Source organism: Phoxinus phoxinus, assembly GCF_949152265.1.
Source record: "Phoxinus phoxinus genome assembly, chromosome: 24".
Lineage (NCBI taxonomy): Eukaryota > Metazoa > Chordata > Actinopteri > Cypriniformes > Leuciscidae > Phoxinus > Phoxinus phoxinus.
In genome coordinates this window covers 12187706-12208734 of record NC_136899.1, presented here as the reverse complement: position 1 = coordinate 12208734, position 21029 = coordinate 12187706, and the positions used below count along the sequence as shown (strand labels likewise).

General features: G+C 37.6%; 1 protein-coding gene across 5 annotated transcripts in view; it reads right to left on the bottom strand.

Annotated features, from left to right (window-relative positions):
- Nucleotides 1–175: 175 nt before the first annotated feature.
- Nucleotides 176–21029, bottom strand: part of arfgef1 (ADP-ribosylation factor guanine nucleotide-exchange factor 1 (brefeldin A-inhibited)) — a 71355-nt gene continuing 50501 nt past the window's right edge. The window contains exons 15-39 of one of the 5 annotated variants that reach the window (XM_079601636.1): nucleotides 20162–20273; nucleotides 19410–19615; nucleotides 19219–19303; nucleotides 18845–19010; nucleotides 17685–17836; nucleotides 17449–17577; nucleotides 16889–17089; nucleotides 16640–16784; nucleotides 13081–13168; nucleotides 12945–12985; nucleotides 12103–12272; nucleotides 11731–11882; nucleotides 10054–10226; nucleotides 9088–9248; nucleotides 8463–8593; nucleotides 7890–8023; nucleotides 7569–7700; nucleotides 7258–7396; nucleotides 6127–6196; nucleotides 5874–5994; nucleotides 5412–5551; nucleotides 4461–4629; nucleotides 4075–4213; nucleotides 2342–2459; nucleotides 176–1694 (exon numbers count right to left, since the gene is read on the bottom strand). In XM_079601636.1, coding sequence (XP_079457762.1) covers nucleotides 1530–1694; nucleotides 2342–2459; nucleotides 4075–4213; nucleotides 4461–4629; nucleotides 5412–5551; nucleotides 5874–5994; nucleotides 6127–6196; nucleotides 7258–7396; nucleotides 7569–7700; nucleotides 7890–8023; nucleotides 8463–8593; nucleotides 9088–9248; nucleotides 10054–10226; nucleotides 11731–11882; nucleotides 12103–12272; nucleotides 12945–12985; nucleotides 13081–13168; nucleotides 16640–16784; nucleotides 16889–17089; nucleotides 17449–17577; nucleotides 17685–17836; nucleotides 18845–19010; nucleotides 19219–19303; nucleotides 19410–19615; nucleotides 20162–20273 — 3439 coding nt within the window. In that variant the 3' untranslated portion in view covers nucleotides 176–1529. Of the gene's footprint in view, nucleotides 1695–2341; nucleotides 2460–4074; nucleotides 4214–4460; nucleotides 4630–5411; nucleotides 5552–5873; nucleotides 5995–6126; nucleotides 6197–7257; nucleotides 7397–7568; nucleotides 7705–7889; nucleotides 8024–8462; nucleotides 8594–9087; nucleotides 9249–10053; nucleotides 10227–11730; nucleotides 11883–12102; nucleotides 12273–12944; nucleotides 12986–13080; nucleotides 13169–16639; nucleotides 16785–16888; nucleotides 17090–17448; nucleotides 17578–17684; nucleotides 17837–18844; nucleotides 19011–19218; nucleotides 19304–19409; nucleotides 19616–20161; nucleotides 20274–21029 lie in introns of all 5 variants that reach the window. The other 4 variants (XM_079601637.1, XM_079601638.1, XM_079601639.1 and 1 more) reach the window with 4 other exon arrangements.

Genomic DNA, 21029 nt, shown 5'->3' with positions numbered 1-21029 from the left:
TCTTCAGTGTCACATGATCCTTCAGAAATCATTCTATGCTGGTTTGATGCTCAAGAAACATTTCATCAATGTAGAAAAAGGTTTTCAACAATGCGTTTCGATCCTGAATAAAAGTAGCAATTTCTTATTTTTTTTTCTTAAAAAAATAAAAACAATCTTACTGTGTCCATATTTTGAATGATAGTGTGTATATTTACTTTTGTTTTATTACCGAGATTATTCCATTCAGTGCATACAAGTCAATTTAAATTGTATGAAAAGCTCTGGCTTTTTATATTGGTAGTCCCTGGTGGGCCTGTAAAGGTTGTAAAAAAACCTTGCCCTAAAATTATTCAAAATTTATCAGGGCAAATGGACCAAGTTCCAAATCTTTCTTGACCTATGACCTGATTAGAAGGTGTGATGAAGACCAGTGTGTATAGAGTTGTACAGATCATTTTATTCCATATAGAAAACTTTACAGGGCTGTACCATTACAGTTTACCCCCACTAGTCAGGAATGCTTCAGATCCTTATTCCATCAACAGTTTTAAAGCGCAGCTATCATTAATTTCTATACAATACATCCCACCCCCAAAACCGAAGAGAAGATTTTAAATATATTAACTTTTTTTAAAAATTTGTACACGTAGAGTGAAGCCAAACTTCAAATAGGGATACAAACCAGTGATTCAGATGCAGCTCACGCGTAAGTCACCCTCAATTTTCAAGTTCCAGTTTTTTTCCTTTTAAAGGATCTCAGTTGCCCTCTGTGTTTAATTAAAAAAGTGTCAGCATATATAAAATGGAGTAAATCGAACTAATCATTTTGTATCGTATTAGAAACCTCTAGCTGGACAGTTATGGAGGGAAAGATGGCATAGTTCAATAATTTATCACAAAAGTAAAAATCTCCAGTGCATTTTGATCAAGAAAACAAGTGCAGCAAAATTTCCGAGAAACAAACCAACGAACAAACAAAAAAAGATACAGAAAACAAAATCTAGTGTTGTGAGATTATATTACAAAGCTGGAATTCTGTACAACTACGGTAGTTTCTTCGGAGTTATTTATGCTAATGTTAGCCATTAGCGGTGCAAATGCAACAAAAAAACAAAAAAATAATAATAATCTGAATCACTTGAGAAACATCACATCACATTGCTCGATATGCAACCCTTCCGTCATTCTTCAAACAGCTTTTAATATAATGCCAAGACACTGTTTTGAAATATATCTGGACCTTTTGAGGATCTCAAAGGTCAAGCAATTTGTATAGTAGTAGCGATATTCAGCATCTCCATGATGTTCTACATAATTTGATCCTATTGTACAAGGCCTGGTCATTAGTCCGGTGGGTGGGAGACTGTTACTGCTCCTGTTCTGCTATTGGCTGTTTGTCCAGAGCAGATCCTGAAAGGGTAGGCGGGGGGGTTGATTTTAGTACCATCGTATCTGACATAGTCCATCTTTTCATTGGTTAGAGGAGATCAGATGATCGTGTTTCAGACGTCTGTGGCGTTCAGGGACAGGCACTGCTGCTGCTGCTTCTAGGCGTCGTTGGGAGGCTGATCCGTTTCCAAACTCTGGGTGATCTGGAACACCAATCCGATGCGCAGGAAGAACTTGCGCAGGACGGCCCTCAGCTCCGGGATCAGGTCAAACTGCATGATCTCACAAAGCAGAGGGTAGTATCGGGACACGTGGGCCTTGAACTGAAAAGAGAACAAGAATACTTTAATTACATGACTTTTTCATAACCCACACCCTGATGTAATGGTTGATGATTAGCGCCAGGTGTTCTCTTATAATTGGTTATATCAACACGAACCTGAACGCTTGTATACATTATATTAAAACATTTAAATATTTTACCTTACATTTAGCTTACACACATATATATAACAATATTTATTAAAAACAAAAAAATATTTTAAGGAGAGAGTTACACGTACTTTACTATAGTGATTTATAGTAAATTATGCATAGTTACAAAAAGCTAACTCTAAACCAAATCCTAATCCTATAGTAAATACATGTAGTTGATTAATATTACTCACTACTTATTTGTGTAATGTACACTGTAATAACATCACCAATATAAAACTGTTACCAAAACGTTCTGTTTAATGTTATTACGTATACTTGAATCATTCCAGTCCCAGTTTCTGGTCAATACAGCATTCATGTTCAAATATAAAAGTTGAAATCTTGCATTTGTTTTAAAAATTGATACATTGTCATATCACGGACTGCAGTTCCATCATGCCCCACTAGAGGATCGTAAACCCCCAGTTGGGAAAAGCTGGACTAAAGGATTCTGTGCAAGCGCACACGTGTCCGCAGTGAACCCGACTCTCACCCTGTCGTCGCTGATCTTGAGCACTTTGGTGAGGAAGAGCAGCAGTAGGTTAGTCCAGGCCTCACGGTGGCTCTCAGACGTCAGCGTCAGGAAGTAAGCCACTGCGTCACTGCACACGCTGACAGACACAAAGAGAGATTTATAAATAAAGACCACAAACGTCTTGAATGTAGGCTCGGTGACCTCTGATAGGCTCCTCCCCTTCATTGTCTTATATAACCCCTCATCAGCCCTGCAGCTTCCTTCAATCATCATGACCTAATCTCACCTAAATCCCCTCTGGCCTGGTTATGCGCGTCTTCACGCTCTCTCACTGGCCCGCTGGGTTCGGTGAACATGATTAGAGTCTTCCTGCAGACATGGAAGTCAGAGTCTGACCTGTCCTCTTTCTCATGACTGAACCCTATTAGCAGTGTAGTCTGAGAGTCATGCTAAACGGGAGGACACAGGTCTGACACTCGGAGTCAAATTAGAGCTCAGTGAAGTGCGTTTCGTTTGAAAACTTCATTTGCTACCACTAATGTTTCTTACCCAACTAATCTAACAAAACACTGCCCTAATGGTGCGTGAAATGGGTTCTCTCTGTTGGATTCAAGCCAGAGAACCAATCCCAACTCAATGAAGCAATCCCACACACTCACTTCAGGAAATATAAGGCAGAATGACCTTTGTCCATCGTAAAAATGAGCAAATTAGAATGAAGAACCAACATGGCTTTTAAAGCACTGCCCTCCTGAACTCCAAGTGTTTTTAGATTCGTTTTAGATTGAACATAGGAGGACTCTACAATTAAAGGTGCAGTAAGTGATTTCTCAAAATCGTTGTTGAAGATTGTTGATATTTGATATCAGCCCAAACAAACACACCCCTCCCTTTCATTGCTCCGCCCCCAAAATGCACGAACACACAATGCAAAAGTGTCTCTTTCATCATAGCAGAAGCAAAGCAAAGTAACGCTTCACGGAAAATAAAGCAAAGATGACAAACAAACGACAAGGATGCACAAAAATAATGAACACACAGTAAGCAAGAGTTCGTTGTTAGTCGCCAGCAACGCACTCGCGTATGAAACAGAACTCAATCTCGACATCTGTTTTCATGCCTTTCCGCATCGGAAAGCTTTTATAATATTATTGCGGGTCCTAAAGCTCTTGCCAGATCATAATCTGGACTTTCTTTTTCCAGTGAGATTGTAATGTCTCTCAGCCATCTCTCTTTCGACAGTCTTTTTTCAAAATCTCTCTCTTGCTCACTCTCTCTCCTCTCTCATCATGAGTGGACACGCCCCCTACTTCTGATTGGCTACACGTTTGTTGTGGTGCTCGGTCCAATTCAGTTTATCCAGTAGAATCCTATTGAATATTATCTTTAAGAAAATTCTACTTGTATTGGAATAGTCTTGAATATCTTGTTTCACTCATAAGTAAATAATGGTTGCATTTCATTAGAGATGAAACGACATGACAATTTCATATCACTATTATAGTGACCAGAATTTTCACGATTATCAATATTTATCACGGTTTTGTGACAAAAGAGCAAAGAACTGATACACACACTGAAAACCTTTCAACATTTCTGTTATAGAGGCAGTCTATTATTAAAATGGAGACAGGGAAGATGTGAACTGCATCATGCACAAAAGACAGTAGACGCCATGAGCATGTAATTAGCAGAATGATATTTACATGGCCACAGGGCCTGAGAGCACGATCGTGACAGTGATGTCTTACTTGAGCAGTCTCCTCTGCACCTCCTCCCAGGCGTCCTGCCTGCTCTGGTCCGTGTACATGCGGAAGAGGATACGCAGGCCACACGCCAGGCTGCTGGTCTCCTGTTTCAGCAGATTGGGCTTCGACTTCCCTTTGAAACCTGATCACACACGCACGGAGACACAATGAGCTCTTTTAATGTGGGACGGGAGAAGAAATCAAGCCAGACGTGACAAAGACTTTCCATTAGGCCACATGGGTAGCTCTATCTGATAACGGAGGACTTGATACGACGCGGCCTGTAAGCTATGTGGCGGCTTTTGTAGATGTAGAGAAATAAAGTCATAATAATGGATACGTTTATCGCATCTCAAGATTCTAACAGCAAAGAAATCAGTAGTACTGACCAGCCTTCCACAGTGCGGTCCTCTGTTCATTACTGGAGTTGAAGGCCTTGGCGAAGCGATGAGACTCCAGCAGACAGTCGAGCAGTTTAAAGAGCTGTTCTGAGGTCAGGTAGCTATACATTCCCTGGTCCTGAGTATCTACATGTACATCGGCATCCAAAGCATCTCTCTGCAGGAAAACACACTTCATTTAGACTGTAGAACTGACTAGAACTAAGTCAGATAATAGTCTAATCATATACAGAAGACAAAATCTTAATAAATCAGTCGATAAACATTTGTGGGTTGTGAGTTGTGGCCTTGCACAGGGGTTTTCAAACCATTATTCTTTCATTAATAAAATATTACTTTTAACATTAATTAAATAAAAGCCAAATTTCACATTGTCTTTCATTTTGCTTTTTAAGTGAAGGTTACAAATTCCATGATTATTTTGACAAATAAAATGTCAACAAATATATATATATATATTTTTTTTTTACAGTATTAAAAAATGAGCTGTACTCTGGACACAACACTTATTTTTAACTAAAACTATTAAAATATTTTTGGTAATTAAAATAGAGCTGGAATTGTTATATATATATTTTTTATATTATACAAAACTTAACTGAAATAAGTAGAAGTACTAAAATTACAAACTAAAATGAAAAAAATGAAAAAAGCACATAACAAAATTACTAAAAACTAAAAATAAAATGATAAAAAAAAAAAAACAGAAAATAAAACCAAAATTCTAAATGTGCATACCGGTATATACTATACTAGAGTAATAAATATTATAATAGTAATAGTGACGTGGGCGACGTAATCTGGCAATTTGATTGCATTCCCATTACCCTTTCTAAACTCTCTTCTTAATAAAAGTAGCCAAAAGTAAAAAATAATTAATAAAAAAAACACTGACACATTTGTTCATAATTAGAGTTGGTAAAGATCCTGAGCTGGTACCTGTGCTGCTGCCAAGTTTTCAGCATCCTCCTTCTTACTGGTTGCAGGAAAGAACACAATGTTGTCTATGGTCTGAATGAGCTCCAGCTGGACCACACACTTTATGAGCAGAGCCGCAAACAGCCTCTGTTCCTGGGCTTCTGGGGAGGTCATATATGGAAGGACACAATTAATAGCTGACCCAGCTGATTTGTTTCAATGTGTTTTGGGTCTATTATGAAATCAGGCTAAACTCAGGACTAAAAACAACAATTGTTAAATTCAGTTCATGACAATTATTACATGGATCTCTGGATTACTTGATTCTAACTGGTCATTTGGCTTTACTGTTGTATAATGAGTGCTATAATTTACAATTAACAATATTCAACAATTTCATTGTTGAGTATCAAATCTTTTAGTTAAAAATTGTTTTTTTTATATGGAACAATGATCATTATGGTTGGCCACCATGATACGTGCCTAAAGCAACACTGAACTGACTCTGTCTGCGGTTGTCAGCCAAAGCCTTCTCCATACTGTTCACAGACTGCTGGTCATCTGCCCGAGTCTGAATATCCACTGACTTCTGGGAAATGGAGTCCTGTAAGCACCAGATAAGTGCTTATTAATATTACAACATTAAAGGAACTCATACAGCAGTGTTAGAAGAGCATCTGGATGTGATGACCCTTGAACACTTCCACATTTAGCAGTCTGGAAACCATTTGCATACCAGCTGTTTATCAGAGTCCAGCTGAGTCACGTGATCTCCCTCTGTACCAGCCGGTCTCCACGTCAACAGCCTGTAAACAACAAATAGAAGAGTTAAAAGGGTCATGCTATTCAGCAGGTATTCAGTTTTTTTCTATTTGATAACATTCTGTCAGACAAATATAGTGTTTTAAAGTGCTAATAAATTGCATTGTGCCATCTCAAGCTAAATTAATACATTTTCATTTATGTTAGGATATAATAATGCCTAGGTTTGCCATGTCAAGCTAAAAAACATTAAAAAATATGTTTTTTATGCCTTCAAAAGGGAACAGGGTTGGATGGTAACAGGGCTGAAAGTTTTACGGTTTCATTTGACATTAAATGCTATGCATGTAAGGTATGTTTATTATAATTTATTGCAGATATTTCTAAAGCATATTAATTATTTCATAATCAGTAGTTTACTATTCAAAATCATACTAACAGGGTAGACTATTTTACAGTCAATTTAGCTGCAAGATGTTTATTACAAAGATAATTTAATGCAGATACTTTTACAAATATCAAGCATTTAATAATCAGTAGTTTACTATACAAAATCATAGTAACAGGGGTGACTGTTCTACAGTTATTTTAGCTACAAGATGTTTATTAGAAATATAATTTAATTAGTGTTTAATAATCAGTTGTTTACAGTCCAAATTCATAGTTGTAAATCAAACAGGGTTGAAAGTTTTATTAATTATTAATTTAGCTTCAAGATGTTTATTATAAAGATAATTGAATGTAGATATTTGTGCAAATATGGAGTATTTAAAAATCAGTTGATTACTGCCAAAATCACGGTAACAGGGTTGATGTTTCAAGATAATTGTTACTGATAAACGTAAAACTAATGATAAAACTCGTCTTGAAAGAGTTCACATTCTTGAAACAAGGATTCCATTACGAGAATTTTTTAATTTATCGATTAGTTCATTACTTAAAAAAGGTGCAAATATGATGGTAACAGGATGTATATTTAAGGACAATGAAAAAATGTATATTCGAAAAAAGGTATTCCTTGTTAAAAGTCTTTACACATTTATACTAGGGACTTAAATGGCATTTGTTTTGTAAAATGACCCATTCGAATTTCTGAAACACTCACATGTGTGGGATGGTGGTTTTGAAGATGTCCAGCATACAGTTGCATGTCTTGTCCCAGGTCTCAGGGTTAAACTTCTCACCGTTGAGGATGACCACGTTTTCAAGGCAATTAGTGCCTGATCTCGCTAACTGCTCATTATCTGTGAGGAGAGATATGCAAGTGAAATCATGACCTGAAGTAAGAATGTACGTGAACTGTCCATACATGAATCTAGTCTTCAGTATTTTGCACAATGTGCGTTGTTTTCTCAACAGTGTCACTGTAAATGTACTGCAATTGTATCTCGTCTATTGCTGTTGCTGTACACTGACCTTGTTGCACACACCAGTAGAGCTGAGAGAGGATATCATCTAACAGAACATCACTCAGAGATTCAAAGTACTGTGTGAAAACGTCACAGATAGCATAAAGTGCGTGATTACAGGTGGTGGTCATCCACTCCGCTTTCTAAAAACAGAACACAGAACAGAACATTAGCCATGCTGGTTTTCCATGCAGATATGAAGATAATGCAGTGGCACCACATGATTATATTAATGCCAGTGAGAGTCCCTGTCCAAGCAATATGTGTGCTGGTGACACGTCCTTAAATCGTATTTTCTTCTAGGACAGATTTCATTGCTGACGTTGACTTGCCTCAGTCTGTTGCTCAGGAAGCTTCATGTTGTCAAAGATCCTGAACACAATGCGGAACAGATCCTGCCACCAGTGTTTCTCGTAGGTGTGACCGTACGTCTTCATCACCTCAAACATCACTGTCAGACCCCTGACAGACAAAACAAAAATATATTGTCAGGAGGGGGAAAAAAAGATTGACAATACTGTACATGTCATAACAAAAACATTTCAAAACAGACACTGAAAACATTATTATAACTCTTTTCAAATGTAATATATTTAAAAATTTGATTTATCCCTGATATATCAAAGCTTTAGTGTCACATGATCCTTCAGAAATCATTCTAATATGTTGATTTGCTTCTCTATAAATATTTCTTAGTATCTATCTATCTATCTATCTATCTATCTATCTATCTATCTATCTATCTATCTATCTATCTATCTATCTATCTATCTATCTATATATATATATATATATAAACAGTGCTGCTTAATATTTTTGATGAAACTGATAATCTTCTGAACTTTATATTCAAAGAATCCTGAAAAAAATCTGTTGGCTGTATTATGGGTCTGGCACTGACCTGGTCCGGACGTCCAGCTTACACCTGTTGATGATGCATGACAGCTCAAAGAGGATGGGGAACCAGCCTCTCACCCAGACACGGTCCTCCGGAGCGACGTTCATATCGTCACTGGTGCAGTCTTTAAACGCCTGCCGACACAAAACATAAGCAGTTTACTCGCAGAGCCACATTTGCTTTGATATCACGTTAGCACATCACATACTCGAGCACAAACCTGAACACGCATGCTGCTTGCTTGACTATAAGCTGCATTTATAGATCAAAAGGTTTATGCCCCAATCTGGCAACCCACCGTGCGATGAGGTGGAGGTCTCCTTGTGGGCTGCCTTCACTAATCTTCACTTTAGAAACACCACAGGACTAAAGCACTTAACAGGCACAAACACAGCTCATAACGCAATCACCCTTCACGAAGAGCAGAAAACAGATTGCTTACATTTTCCATCTACTTACTAAAGGCCTTAGGTTTTGCTCATTAAGGCATCTGGTAATGAGAGTTTCCTCATTAAAAGTGCCTTGTGGTCTCCTTAAGTGTAATCCATTTAGAGGATGTCTGTGGAAAGCCTGACCCGGGGTCAGATTATAATTCAGAGTTATGGAGCGCGCACTCGTTATCACTGACCTGAGGTCGGTCGGAGACGTATTTAGCGCAGTGGCGGATGAGACGGATGGCCTCCATGCTGGTGTCGGGGAAAGAAGCGTTGCAGGCGAACTCAGACAGACATTTGACAGCGTCCTGGAAGGAGTCAATGGTTGCTGGGAAATGCTTCTCAAATACATTCGCTGCGAGGTGAAAAGAGACGACAGAGGCCTTTTACAAACAGCATTTTTATACAAATAAAAATCATTCACAATGCAAATCTTCCTTTCCAATCCATCAAAGCTAATTGTCATGGCAATGGTGACAACCGTGATCACATTGACATATGACCACCCATATTTAGTATATCAATGACCTTTCAGTTTATTTAGCAGCTTGGCAGGGGTTTATTTGCATTTAGAAAACTTAAAACTACAGAAGCAAAAACAGTCTGTGTAATTATAAGTGTGGAAAATGGTAAATACCATAAATATAAAATCTAAATAACTTGTTTATGATTATGTAAATTATTTATATAACCTTAACAAAACAATATTGCCTAATATACTGTACAGAAAAAAGGAAAGGGAAGAATTAAATTTAAAAAATAATTATTTCAAATAAAATAAATACTTGAACTATATACTGCAATAATATAAAGTAGGATCTAAAAGGAACACATATCCACCAGTGAAAATATTTATATTTAGAATTTTTATAATTTCATACAAACATTTTCATAATAAATTAAACAATGCTGTGATTAGTATAACCATTAAGGAGTTTTCCTTATTAATTTTATGCCAATTTTTTGTGTTCTATCTTTTCAAGAGGTAAAACTTTTCTGCTTATTTCCAGGTTTAATAAAAATAAAAATAAAATAATAAAAAAAATAAACAATTGTGGTGTCAGACTATTGAACCCCAGTGTATTAAAAAGGCTCTTAATTATTTATTCCTATCTTGTATCCTAAACGAGAGTTCCCTTGATCTCCATGGAGGCACTTACTGACGATGTGTCCAGTTGTCTGGAAGGCCAGCTCCACTATGCTCTCATCCTGATCGGAGGCGGCGAGATGAAACACGGAGAAAATGTTCTTCCACCCTGATCTAATATTCCCAGCCTGAGAGTTGACCATCTGGGCTATGCAGCGGACCACCATGTCTCTAATGGTAGGAGATCTGTAGATAGAGAAGAAGCGTGTAAATAAAGCAGGAAAACATGCACACACTCATCTCATTCTGCAGGGGCAAACGTGTGTAGACAAGTTCATTTATCTCCATCAGTCATGGAGTTTAGTCATGATGGCTTCTGACACTGTCTGTGTGTGTGTGTGTGTGTGTGTGTGTGTGTGTGTGTGTGTGTGTGTGTGTGTGTGTGTGTGTGTGTTCACTCACAAAGCTTAATGAGTACTGCAGGGTCCATATGAGCTAATATATCTTTCTCTTCTTCGCTTCTTTCCAGTGATGGAGAAGCTACTTTGAAAGTGAAGATTGCCAGGCTGCTTAATTTAAAGTAGTCAGGCTGCAGTCTAGCTACCTTTTCAAATAGTTGGTTACACTACGTTGGCGCAATGAGGAATTCAGTGAAGGTGGAAGCATCATATTTGGAAATATAAATGTAGACAAAATAAAACAAAATTAAATAATTTGCATAAATTAATTTAAAAACAGCAGTATTTAACTACCGGTAAATATTTTTCACTACAAAATTCAACAAATTTTTTTTTTCAATTCAAAATACTGAGTGATGACAAAGTGAATTCATTGAAATTAATTGTTCATAACCAGTGTTGTAATTGTTAACTAAAAGTAAAATATAAAAATAGAGTGAGTATTGCTGAATATAAAAATCGTTTTAGACATTTCACGATTTTCTACTATTTTATTTGAAATGTTTGAAGTATTTTCTAATATTTCTGAATATTTTAGACTTGAGCATAACTAAAATTATATTTTTATAAAATTATATATTTTTTATATTAAATGTATTTTTTTATTTTTTTATAAATAATAAACTAAATATTTTCCATGAAGTTTTCAGAAAAATTGTTTGTCTTTGAAAATGTTACACTATGGAGCTAAAGTCACTTATTTACAAATTTAGGCATTTTACCTTTTAGTTATTCTCAATGGTTCAATACACCATGGATGTTAAAGAAAGAACTGTGTAATGTAACAGGATTAATGGCCAGGACTCCCTTGAAAAAGAGGTTTTTAACCTCAATGGGACTTTCCTGGTTAAATAAAGTTTAAATAAAATTTTTTAAATAATAAACAAAACCTTCTGTTTATGTCTACAATACATTTCCTGAAAGATCAAGAATGTTTTCCTTAAAAGGAGAACATTTTATATATGAAAACAAGGCACTGAACATGACATGATGAAGATTAAAAAAATATTTGGAGGAAGGCACTCCAGCCTCCTGAATCCAGAACAGAGCCCTTCAGAAGATGACATTTAGAAGCAGCAGATCCGCCGGAGAGAGAAAACAGCTACACTCAAAACAAGCCTTGAGCCTTGAACCCGTCTTAAAGCAAGACTTGCACAGTTGTACGACAAACCATACAATTCATTCATTACAATTTGTTTGGTTATTCAACTGACACTCTCTATATATGAAGAAGGGCTGACCTGCGTTAAGTGATATTTCACTTTAACTGCAGTGTAAATTGAAACGCTCACCTGTTCTTTTTCATTATGTGCTCAAACGGCCTGAGGAAATCCTTCTGGAATCTGAAATTGGCCAACTCTCCCTTCTCCAAAAATTTCATGGATAGCTGCCTCAAAGAGTCCACAGCGAAAATAGCAACATCCTCATTGGGATTACAGCCGACCTGTGTCAAAACAGAGAGCGAGAGAGACGGGGAACGTTAAAGCAACGAGAGTGCTGCGTTTTCATTTTCTTCAATCTAGTAGATATGCCCTCCCACAGGCAGAGTGAAATTTAAAAGCGTCATTAGATTTCTCTGATATCGTACAAAGCCACCGAGACACACACACTCTTCATGGACCGATTTCCTTCCAGCATTGATTTGGTGGCTGCTTTGAACTCACCTTATTGAAATGATCCCCTATAACCTCCCATATCCTGGACCACTGCAGCCTGATACGACCCATGTTGTAGTACGAAATCTCCACGATCTTCTGCAGACTGAACATTCGAGGGTGTGTAGGGGAGGCCAATTCATCCATCGATACAGCACACAGCCATCGGACAAAGTCCACTGCAAGACACACCACACCACACTTTAATTTTCTCAGAACTGAATGTAGTATGGCGCTTGCAACGCCAAGGTCATGAGTTCAAATCCCAGAAACAAATACTAATAAAATACAGTTTGAATGCAATATACACTACCGTTCAAAAGTGTGGGGTCAGTAAGATTTTAGTTTTTTAAAGGATACATTAAATTGATCATAAGTGACAGTAAAACCATTTAAAACGTTACAAAATAATTCTATTTCAAATAAATGCTGTTCTTTTGAACATTATATTCATGAAAATAAAATCCAAAAAAAGTCCACGAAATGATTGATAATAAGAAATGTTTCTTGAGCATTAAAATCAGCATATTAGAATGATTTCTGAAGGATCATGTGACACTGAAGATTGGAGTAATGATGCTGAAAATTCAGCTTTGCATCACATGAATAAATTACATTTAATATATAATAAAACAGAAAACAGTTGTTTAAATTATAATAATATTGCACAATATTACTGTTTTTTCCTGTATTTTTGACCAAATAAATGCAGTCTTGGTGAGCATAAGAGACTTCTTTCAAAAACATTAAAAAAAAAATCTTACCATTCACAAACTTTTGAACAGTAGTGTAAGTTTGAAATAAACACGTCCACCAAATGCATAACTGTAAATGTGAAGTCTTGTACTTACCAATGGCATTTCCATCAAGTCTGGTAGAGCCTGTGAATATCCTGCAGAGAAGAATATGAGCGTCAACAACATTCCAGGAACATATTAGTGTTTTTAACATTATGAGGTTCATTATAATTAACGATAACCATCATACCGGTCCACAGCGACTACAACACTTTGCGAGCTGGTCTCCCCGATAGACTCCTGAATGCTTGCGATCTGTTTGCGATCAACGTTCCCTCCTATTGTGAGAAAAAACACAGTTGGATTATCTATACAAGTGCCAACTTAATTTCACACCGCTGTATAATTATGCTGGATTATGATAAAGCAATCTTAATGGATCACATTGTATCTTTAGATAAAAGTTTTTTTGATGATGTAATTGCAACTGGAAAAGCTGCAATGAAGATGGTGCTTGTTTTCAATGTCACAGTTTTTGTGTTTTGACAAAAATGCCCCTTAAATTCAGTCAATATTTTGTCAAATCATATTCAATATCACAAACATTAACTAAATTTTCAAAAATCAGGACAAATGACAAAACATTTAGCTATTAATTGAAACATGTTACACATTTAACATATAGCCCTGTGGTGAAAATCAAGTTTTTAATGTTGTCTATGTGGTGTTTTTTATTATGCTTTAAGACAAACCATGTTCATATTCATAAGTCTACACCATTGCAGAGTATTTTCTCCTTATAACTGTAGTGAACTAAAAACGCGGTTTGAAATCGCTGGTGTTTCTGACGTCACAAACTACCTTGTAACCAATCACGTAAACGTGTGATCGTCAACGAGTGAATCTCTGAGCGAGAGAGTGGAGACGGGGCTAATTTGCATATTCATAGAACGGCGTATACTAAATGAGGTAAGGGTGTAGAGTTACATTCAAGCTATTTTAAGGCATGAAGATTTTTTTTTCAAGGAAAAAAACGTTTAAATATGTAATTTATGTCAATATCTGTTATAGACTAATAAAAAAACTAAATTTTCACTTTAAGACCAAAATTCTAAATAAAATGAATACATTTCTAAACATTTAGCTATTAATTTAAACATGCATTACATTTTTCCATATATCATCTTAAAATCATTTAAATATTATACTGTGCTTTTTCCCCCCTTACTTTATAAAAAAGTCTTTGTCAACAAGCATTTATAATAATGATATGTTTGCTGCTTGTGTGAAGTGTGATGGAAGAAAACAAAACTAGAGGTGTTTCGGATTTCATGGAAGGAGAGCTCGATTGCTTACAGAGAGGCTTTAAAAGCTGCTAGATCTGCTTATTTTTCAACCCTATTAGAAGAAAATAAACATAATCCTAGGTATTTATTTGAAACAGTGGCTAAACTAACGAAAAAGAAAGCTTCAAGCCCAGAAGCTTCCAAGAAACACAGCAGTAATGACTTTATGAACTTCTTCACTTATAAGATCGATAATATCAGGGACAAAATTATAACTATGCAACCGTCTAATACAGTATCGCATCAGGAAGTGCATTGTAGTCTCCCTGAGGGAAAATTTGATTCATTCATTGCTATAGGAGAGGAAGAATTTTGCAAACTCGTCAAATCATCTAAATCCACAACGTGCATGTTAGACCCTATACCGACTAAGCTGCTGAAAGAGATGCTTCCAGATGTCATAGATCCTCTTCTTAATATCATTAATTCATCTTTGTCTCTAGGATACGTACCAAAAACCTTTAAGCTAGCTATGATTAAACCGCTTGTTAAAAAACAGCAACTTGATCCTACAAAACTAGTCAATTACAGGCCGATCTCTAATCTGCCATTTCTGTCAAAGATATTAGAAAAAGCAGTATCCTCACAACTGTGTTCCTTTCTTGAAAGAAATGATATCTGCGAGGATTTTCAGTCCGGATTTAGACCGTACCATAGTACCGAGACAGCTCTCGTTAGAGTCACAAATGATTTGCTCTTATCATCCGATCGTGGTTGTATCTCTCTATTAGTATTACTGGATCTTAGTGCTGCATTTGACACCATTGACCACAACATCCTTTTAAATAGACTCGAACATTATGTTGGCATTAGTGGAATTGCACTAGCATGGTTTAAATCATACTTATCTGACCGTTATCAGTTTGTAGCAGTAAATGAAGAGATGTCTTATCAATCACAAGTTCAGTATGGCGTACCACAAGGCTCAGTACTAGGACCGCTGCTGTTCACTCTGTATATGCTACCATTAGGAGATATCATTAGGAAACATGGAATTAGCTTTCACTGTTATGCCGACGATACTCAGCTGTATATTTCTTCAAAACCTAACGAAACCTACCAATTCACAAAATTAACGGAATGCATAGCTGATATAAAAAATTGGATGACTAGTAATTTCCTACTACTAAATTCAGAAAAAACAGAGATTCTAATTATTGGACAAAAAACTTCCACACGTAATAACCTAGAGTACTGTCTAACACTTGATGGCTGCTCTGTTAAGTCTTCGTCGTCGGTTAGGAACCTGGGTGTGCTCTTTGATACCAATCTTTCATTTGAAAGTCATGTGTCTAGTATCTGTAAAACCGCTTTCTTCCATCTTAAAAATATATCTAAATTACGTCATATGCTCTCAATGAATAATGCAGAACAATTAGTTCATGCGTTTATGACCTCAAGGCTAGATTATTGTAATGCTCTACTGGGTGGTTGCCCTGCACGCTTAATAAACAAACTACAGCTAGTTCAAAACGCAGCAGCTCGAGTTCTTACTAGAACCAGGAAGTATGACCATATTAGCCCCGTTCTGTCAACACTGCATTGGCTGCCTATTAAACATCGTATAAATTTTAAAATATTGCTGATCACTTACAAAGCACTAAATGGTTTAGCTCCGCAGTACTTGAGCGAGCTCTTAACTTATTATAGTCCTTCACGTCTACTGCGATCTCAAAATTCCGGCCAGTTAATAATACCTAGAATATCAAAATCGACTGCTGGCGGTAGATCCTTTTCCTACTTAGCACCAAAACTTTGGAACAGTCTTCCTACCATTGTCCGGGAAGCAGACACACTCTGTCAGTTCAAATCTAGACTAAAAACACATCTCTTCGGCCTAGCATACACATAACACATTATAGACTTATATAATTAGGCTGCATAGTTTAGAACAGCCGGGACCGGGAACACTTCCCGTAAATCCTGATGTACTTGGTACATCATAATAAGGATGGCGTCTACGCTAATATTAGTCTCTCTGTCTATCCCGAGGTTTACTGCTGTCCACCGGAACCAGGCCGTATCCAGATCTGATGAAGGACCAGCGCCAGGACACGACGACGACGCCGCTGACCTGAAGTGTCAACCAGTCTCTCCTCCTCTCCACTCCGACTTCAACCAACCGGAACTGGACAAATACTCTGATTCATTCTGAACTTCATACACTGTTCACTCATTGGCCAGAGGAGAACTGGCCCCCGACTGAGCCTGGGTTCTCCCAAGGTTTTTTTTCTCCATTCTGTCACCTGATGGAGTTTTGGTTCCTTGCCGCTGTTGCCTTACCTTCTGGCTTGCTTAGTTGGGGACATTTAATATTCAACAATATTATAGATCTGCCTTAAAGGTGGATGATGATGAAATTGTTTTTTTTGTATTATTTTCATGTTATCACTGTGAAGCTGCTTTGATACAATCTGTATTGTAAAAAGCGCTATATAAATAAAGATGACTTGATTGACTGACCCAAGCCCAGGTACTCGTCAGAAGTCTGTTCCTTGGTGCTGGTGATGAAGCCTTCCTTCCCCCGTACGGTTCCTGATATGTACCGAGCCTTCACTCCTGTCCCGATGAGCTGGGCCAACTCCAGCTGACTAATGCACTTCATGATCTGCAGCGCACATACAGAATATGATAATTCCTGACAAAATCTGCCAATCACATCACATAGGAAACATGCAAGCCAATCAAAGAGCTGGGTTTGGCAGTGCTCACCTCATGCCAGGAGTTTCCTAGGTAATTTCCATCCGTGTGTGCCACTGTAATGAGGGTCTTGATGGTGTCGATGTTCTTCTGCTTCATCTCGGTGATGCCCGAGCTGGCCGTCAGCAATGTGAAGCGGGCCAGAGCCTGAACGTACGCGTCTCGCTCCAACTGGAATAAATCAGCAGAGAACAAAAACCTTTCGGAGGGTTTCTGTTTGGTCTGTTTCTTACTGAAAGCTACCGAATGTAGTCATATGAACCACTTTTATGACGTTTTTTTGCATCCTTTTTGAAGCTTTACAGCTCCAATCCTCATCATTGTAATTGTATGGAAAAGAGCAACATGCGCATTCCTCAAAATACCTTTTTTTGTGTTCCACATATTTGGAACGACACAAAGACTAATAAATGATTTCATTTTTTAACTATTCCTTTAAGAAGTCAAAGATGACTGAAGTTTTTAAAGTCACTTATTCAGACAGAGACTTGAATAGCAATGCAAGCAAACGCTAGGCCTTTCTCAGCTTCGGAAAATGACCTCTCCACGGTTAATGCAATGTGTGAAATTACCTGAATGCTGAAGATGCACGCTATCCTGATAGCACAGCGGATTCCCTCAAGACACAAAGAAGCCACCTCAGTGTCATCACAGTCTTGCAGACCCACGCTGAACGCAGCCAGAAAGGGTGTCCAGGCCAGCTATGAGAGATGAAGAAAATATGGGATGGGCATTTGCATCCAAACAGAATGTATGTGGAAGTACATGCACAGAATACCTAATACATGTATGCGCATGGACAGAATACCTTAAACATTGGTCTGACGTGCTCGAGGTGGGTGGCGCTGGTGAAGGGCGCCTGAACGTGGCTCACAGCCTCCATCAGAGCCTTGGCTGTCTTTGCCATTTGCTCCATCTCAACATTATACAGAAGCCTCCTCTGCTTCTCACTGGCCACACCTGATCCAGAGACAACAGCAAAAGCACCATCAGTTAACACAAACTTCACCTCAAAATATCAGAATACTCCTTATTCCTCTACAGAGACAGCAGAACATATTGTTCATTTGTTCTCTCGGAAGTCCAATAGCTTGTATTTTAATAATAATAATTCTATATATTTTATAGGGATGCCCGATATGAAAATTGTGGTCGATACCGATAACCGATAATTGTTTATATTTGAAAACCAATATATTGGCCGATTAATCTAAATCCAAATTTTTATGTAATTTGAGAGCCTGATTACAAAAACCTCACCATTTAAAGCCACGTCCCAAGCACACAATTATAATGTTCTCATTGTAATTTTATGTAGCCGATATGACAGACTTGCGCTGCACATGTTGCACTTAACTGTATTAATTTGAAGTGATTCCGATCATATTTTAAGCAATTCAAAACCATCATGGCAAACAGTGCGCATCTGAATGTCTCAGGTGAAGGAAAAATCCATTATTCATCAGATTGAATATATCGGTCAAATTTTGTTATCAGGCCGATAACGATGACGATTAAAAATGACCATATACCGGAATAGTGGCCAATATATCGGTCATCCCTAATATTTCATGTTATTTATTTAATTGTTTTATTATTATTATGGTTAATAATTCTAAAAAAAATTAAATGAAACCAAATAAAAATGATTAATAACTATAATGATTACGAATTAAATAATTATTAAAAAAATATCTATACTCATTAAAAAAATAGCCAAAAATTAAGAAATATCCAGGTTTTTAGTCGTTTTAGCTTGTTTTAAAGTCATCTCGATGCCCCCAGTTTTGTTGAGGACCCCTAGTGAGCCCTGGTCCCCTGGTTGAAAACCACTTATGTACAGTCTCAAACTCATTATCATGCAATAAATAAAAAGGACTGCCATGACCACATCAAGCAAAAAGGCATTTGACCAATCATAGCTTTTTTTTTATGCACATGATTTAAATCGGTAGGTCAAATACTCACTTTGCTTATTTGACTTGATATGTATTTCCTTCGTCTCCTTCATAGATATTTTTTTCCCTGCGATTTCATCATAAATGGCTGAGAGATACTCCTCCGGTAAATCTTTACTGTCATTGATACCTCGGTTCATCTTGATGTATTGCTCTTTCGTCATTTTATTCTTCACCTGTGCCAAGATAAAGGAAACAACAGATCCGTTGCGTTTCAGAAACATCCATCACCCTAGATTTAACGATTCCGCTCACATATCAAGATTGAATGCCAAACAGCCGTTTCCAGCTCCGACGTTCACATTAACATTCATAGACTCGGGAATGAAAAGAAAATGCATTCGCTGAAGATTTCAGTGAACAATCAGCACTCGGTGCACTAACCTGCGGACTGTGTAGATCTGTAGTCAACATGATGATTGAATACGCGAGGACGTATGCGGTGTCTGCGCTGGCGAACAGTGTTTGCCTAAGGAGAGAGACAAAAGAGACAAATAGCGACTGAGTGCAGTGTTTGCGACATAATTAGCAATGTAGGTTAATCTGTTGAAACAGAAGGAGACCGCTGCACTCACCCTTGGTTGCATTCTAAATATCTAGCAGCAAATTTCTCCATCAGTCGATCGATTTTCTGGGCCTCTCCGGGCAGACGGAAACCCTCGAGGAACATGCGCAGTGCTGGTACAAAGTCTTTGCCCTGGAAGTCCATTTGGTCGACGTAGGCATACATAACCTCTTTATTGATGCGATCGTTGTCTCCGAGAAACTCTCCTACCTGGATCTGTCAGGTTGGAAACAGAAGGGCTAATGAGTCACATATTGATTGTGTAGGTAGAGCAGAACAATCATGTTTTATAACTCAATGCTCAATGCTATATTCTAAAGCCACACTGACAGACACTGCAGACTGGAGAAATCATTGAGTATCTATTCAGTGTGCATCATTGAAATGCAATTTCTGTTAAAGTATTCCTCGCATATCTCAAGTCATTCAGGAGGCTGAGGGCTGTTCGGGCTGAAGTGCCCTAATTTTAGGGCAGATTCCAGGAGCTTTACCCATTCCTGCTGTAGTCTTTTGAGGCCGGCGAACGAGCAAATGAGTTGCCGATTCATCACACAGAAAGATCAAATCATCTCTAAGTGGGAGTTTGGCAACACTTGTCTGGAGCATCTTAATATTTTTTATTTACCTTGTTTTTTAATAAACGTTTCAGAAAAGCCCTGTTTTATTACAGCATACTGCTGTAATGTAAATGTATTGGACCTAGGCCACAATACATGTAAGAAACAAGGTAAGGGAAAATATCGTAGATAAACAATGTCTTACAGAGTCAAGTCTTTCCTCTTGGTGTAAAAACTGGGCGATATCTTCAGGCGTGGTTCCCAGCATGCCTTGTTCCTGCAGGTACTGAATGCCCCTCTTTGGTTTTTTGTTGAACCTGTGCATTGTGATAAATAGAACATTAACATATGATCAACAGATTCAAATTGGGCATTTTGTAAGGATGTTCTGAAGATGGACTGAAACCGTTTCTCCAGAAGAAAGTACAGAGCAGTAGGTGCTACACACTTCTAGGAACAACAAAAACCCTGACACTTTCATACATTTTATTCTTTAGTTTCTGAATAGGTGTCATTGACGTGTAAATGCGAGCAGTCGTGTTTAAATTTACATTTTCATCTGACAAGTGAAAATTGCAGAAGTTCAGAACGAGGCGTTTTCGCAGTCTCTTTTTTCACAGTGGAAAAAGTCCAGAAAGATATAGTAGAATTTTTTAGTAGACCTTTTATCTCAAAAGATCAAGTGAAATTGGATTCCTCAGGAATACATATGAACCCTTTAAGATTGCTCTTTGTTTGAGCCCAACATTTCAACTACTGGCTCAACTGTTCGAGGTACCATTTGTCTGGTAGATGGGGAAGTGTTTTATGAAACCTGTTTGCAAGTACCAGTAATTATTTTTATAGTATAGTGCTACAGAACTTATACACTTCACCTTTAAGGTATCCGCACTTGCTCTTGGAGGGCCGACATCCTGCAGAGATTAAATTAACCTGCCTGGAGGTTTCTAGTATGCCTGAAGACCTTAATCAGCTGGTTATGGTGAGTTTAATTGGGGTTGGAGCTAAACTCTGCATGTTTTTCATACCATGGAAAAATTGCATGACAGTGGCCCTCCAGGAGCAGGACTGGA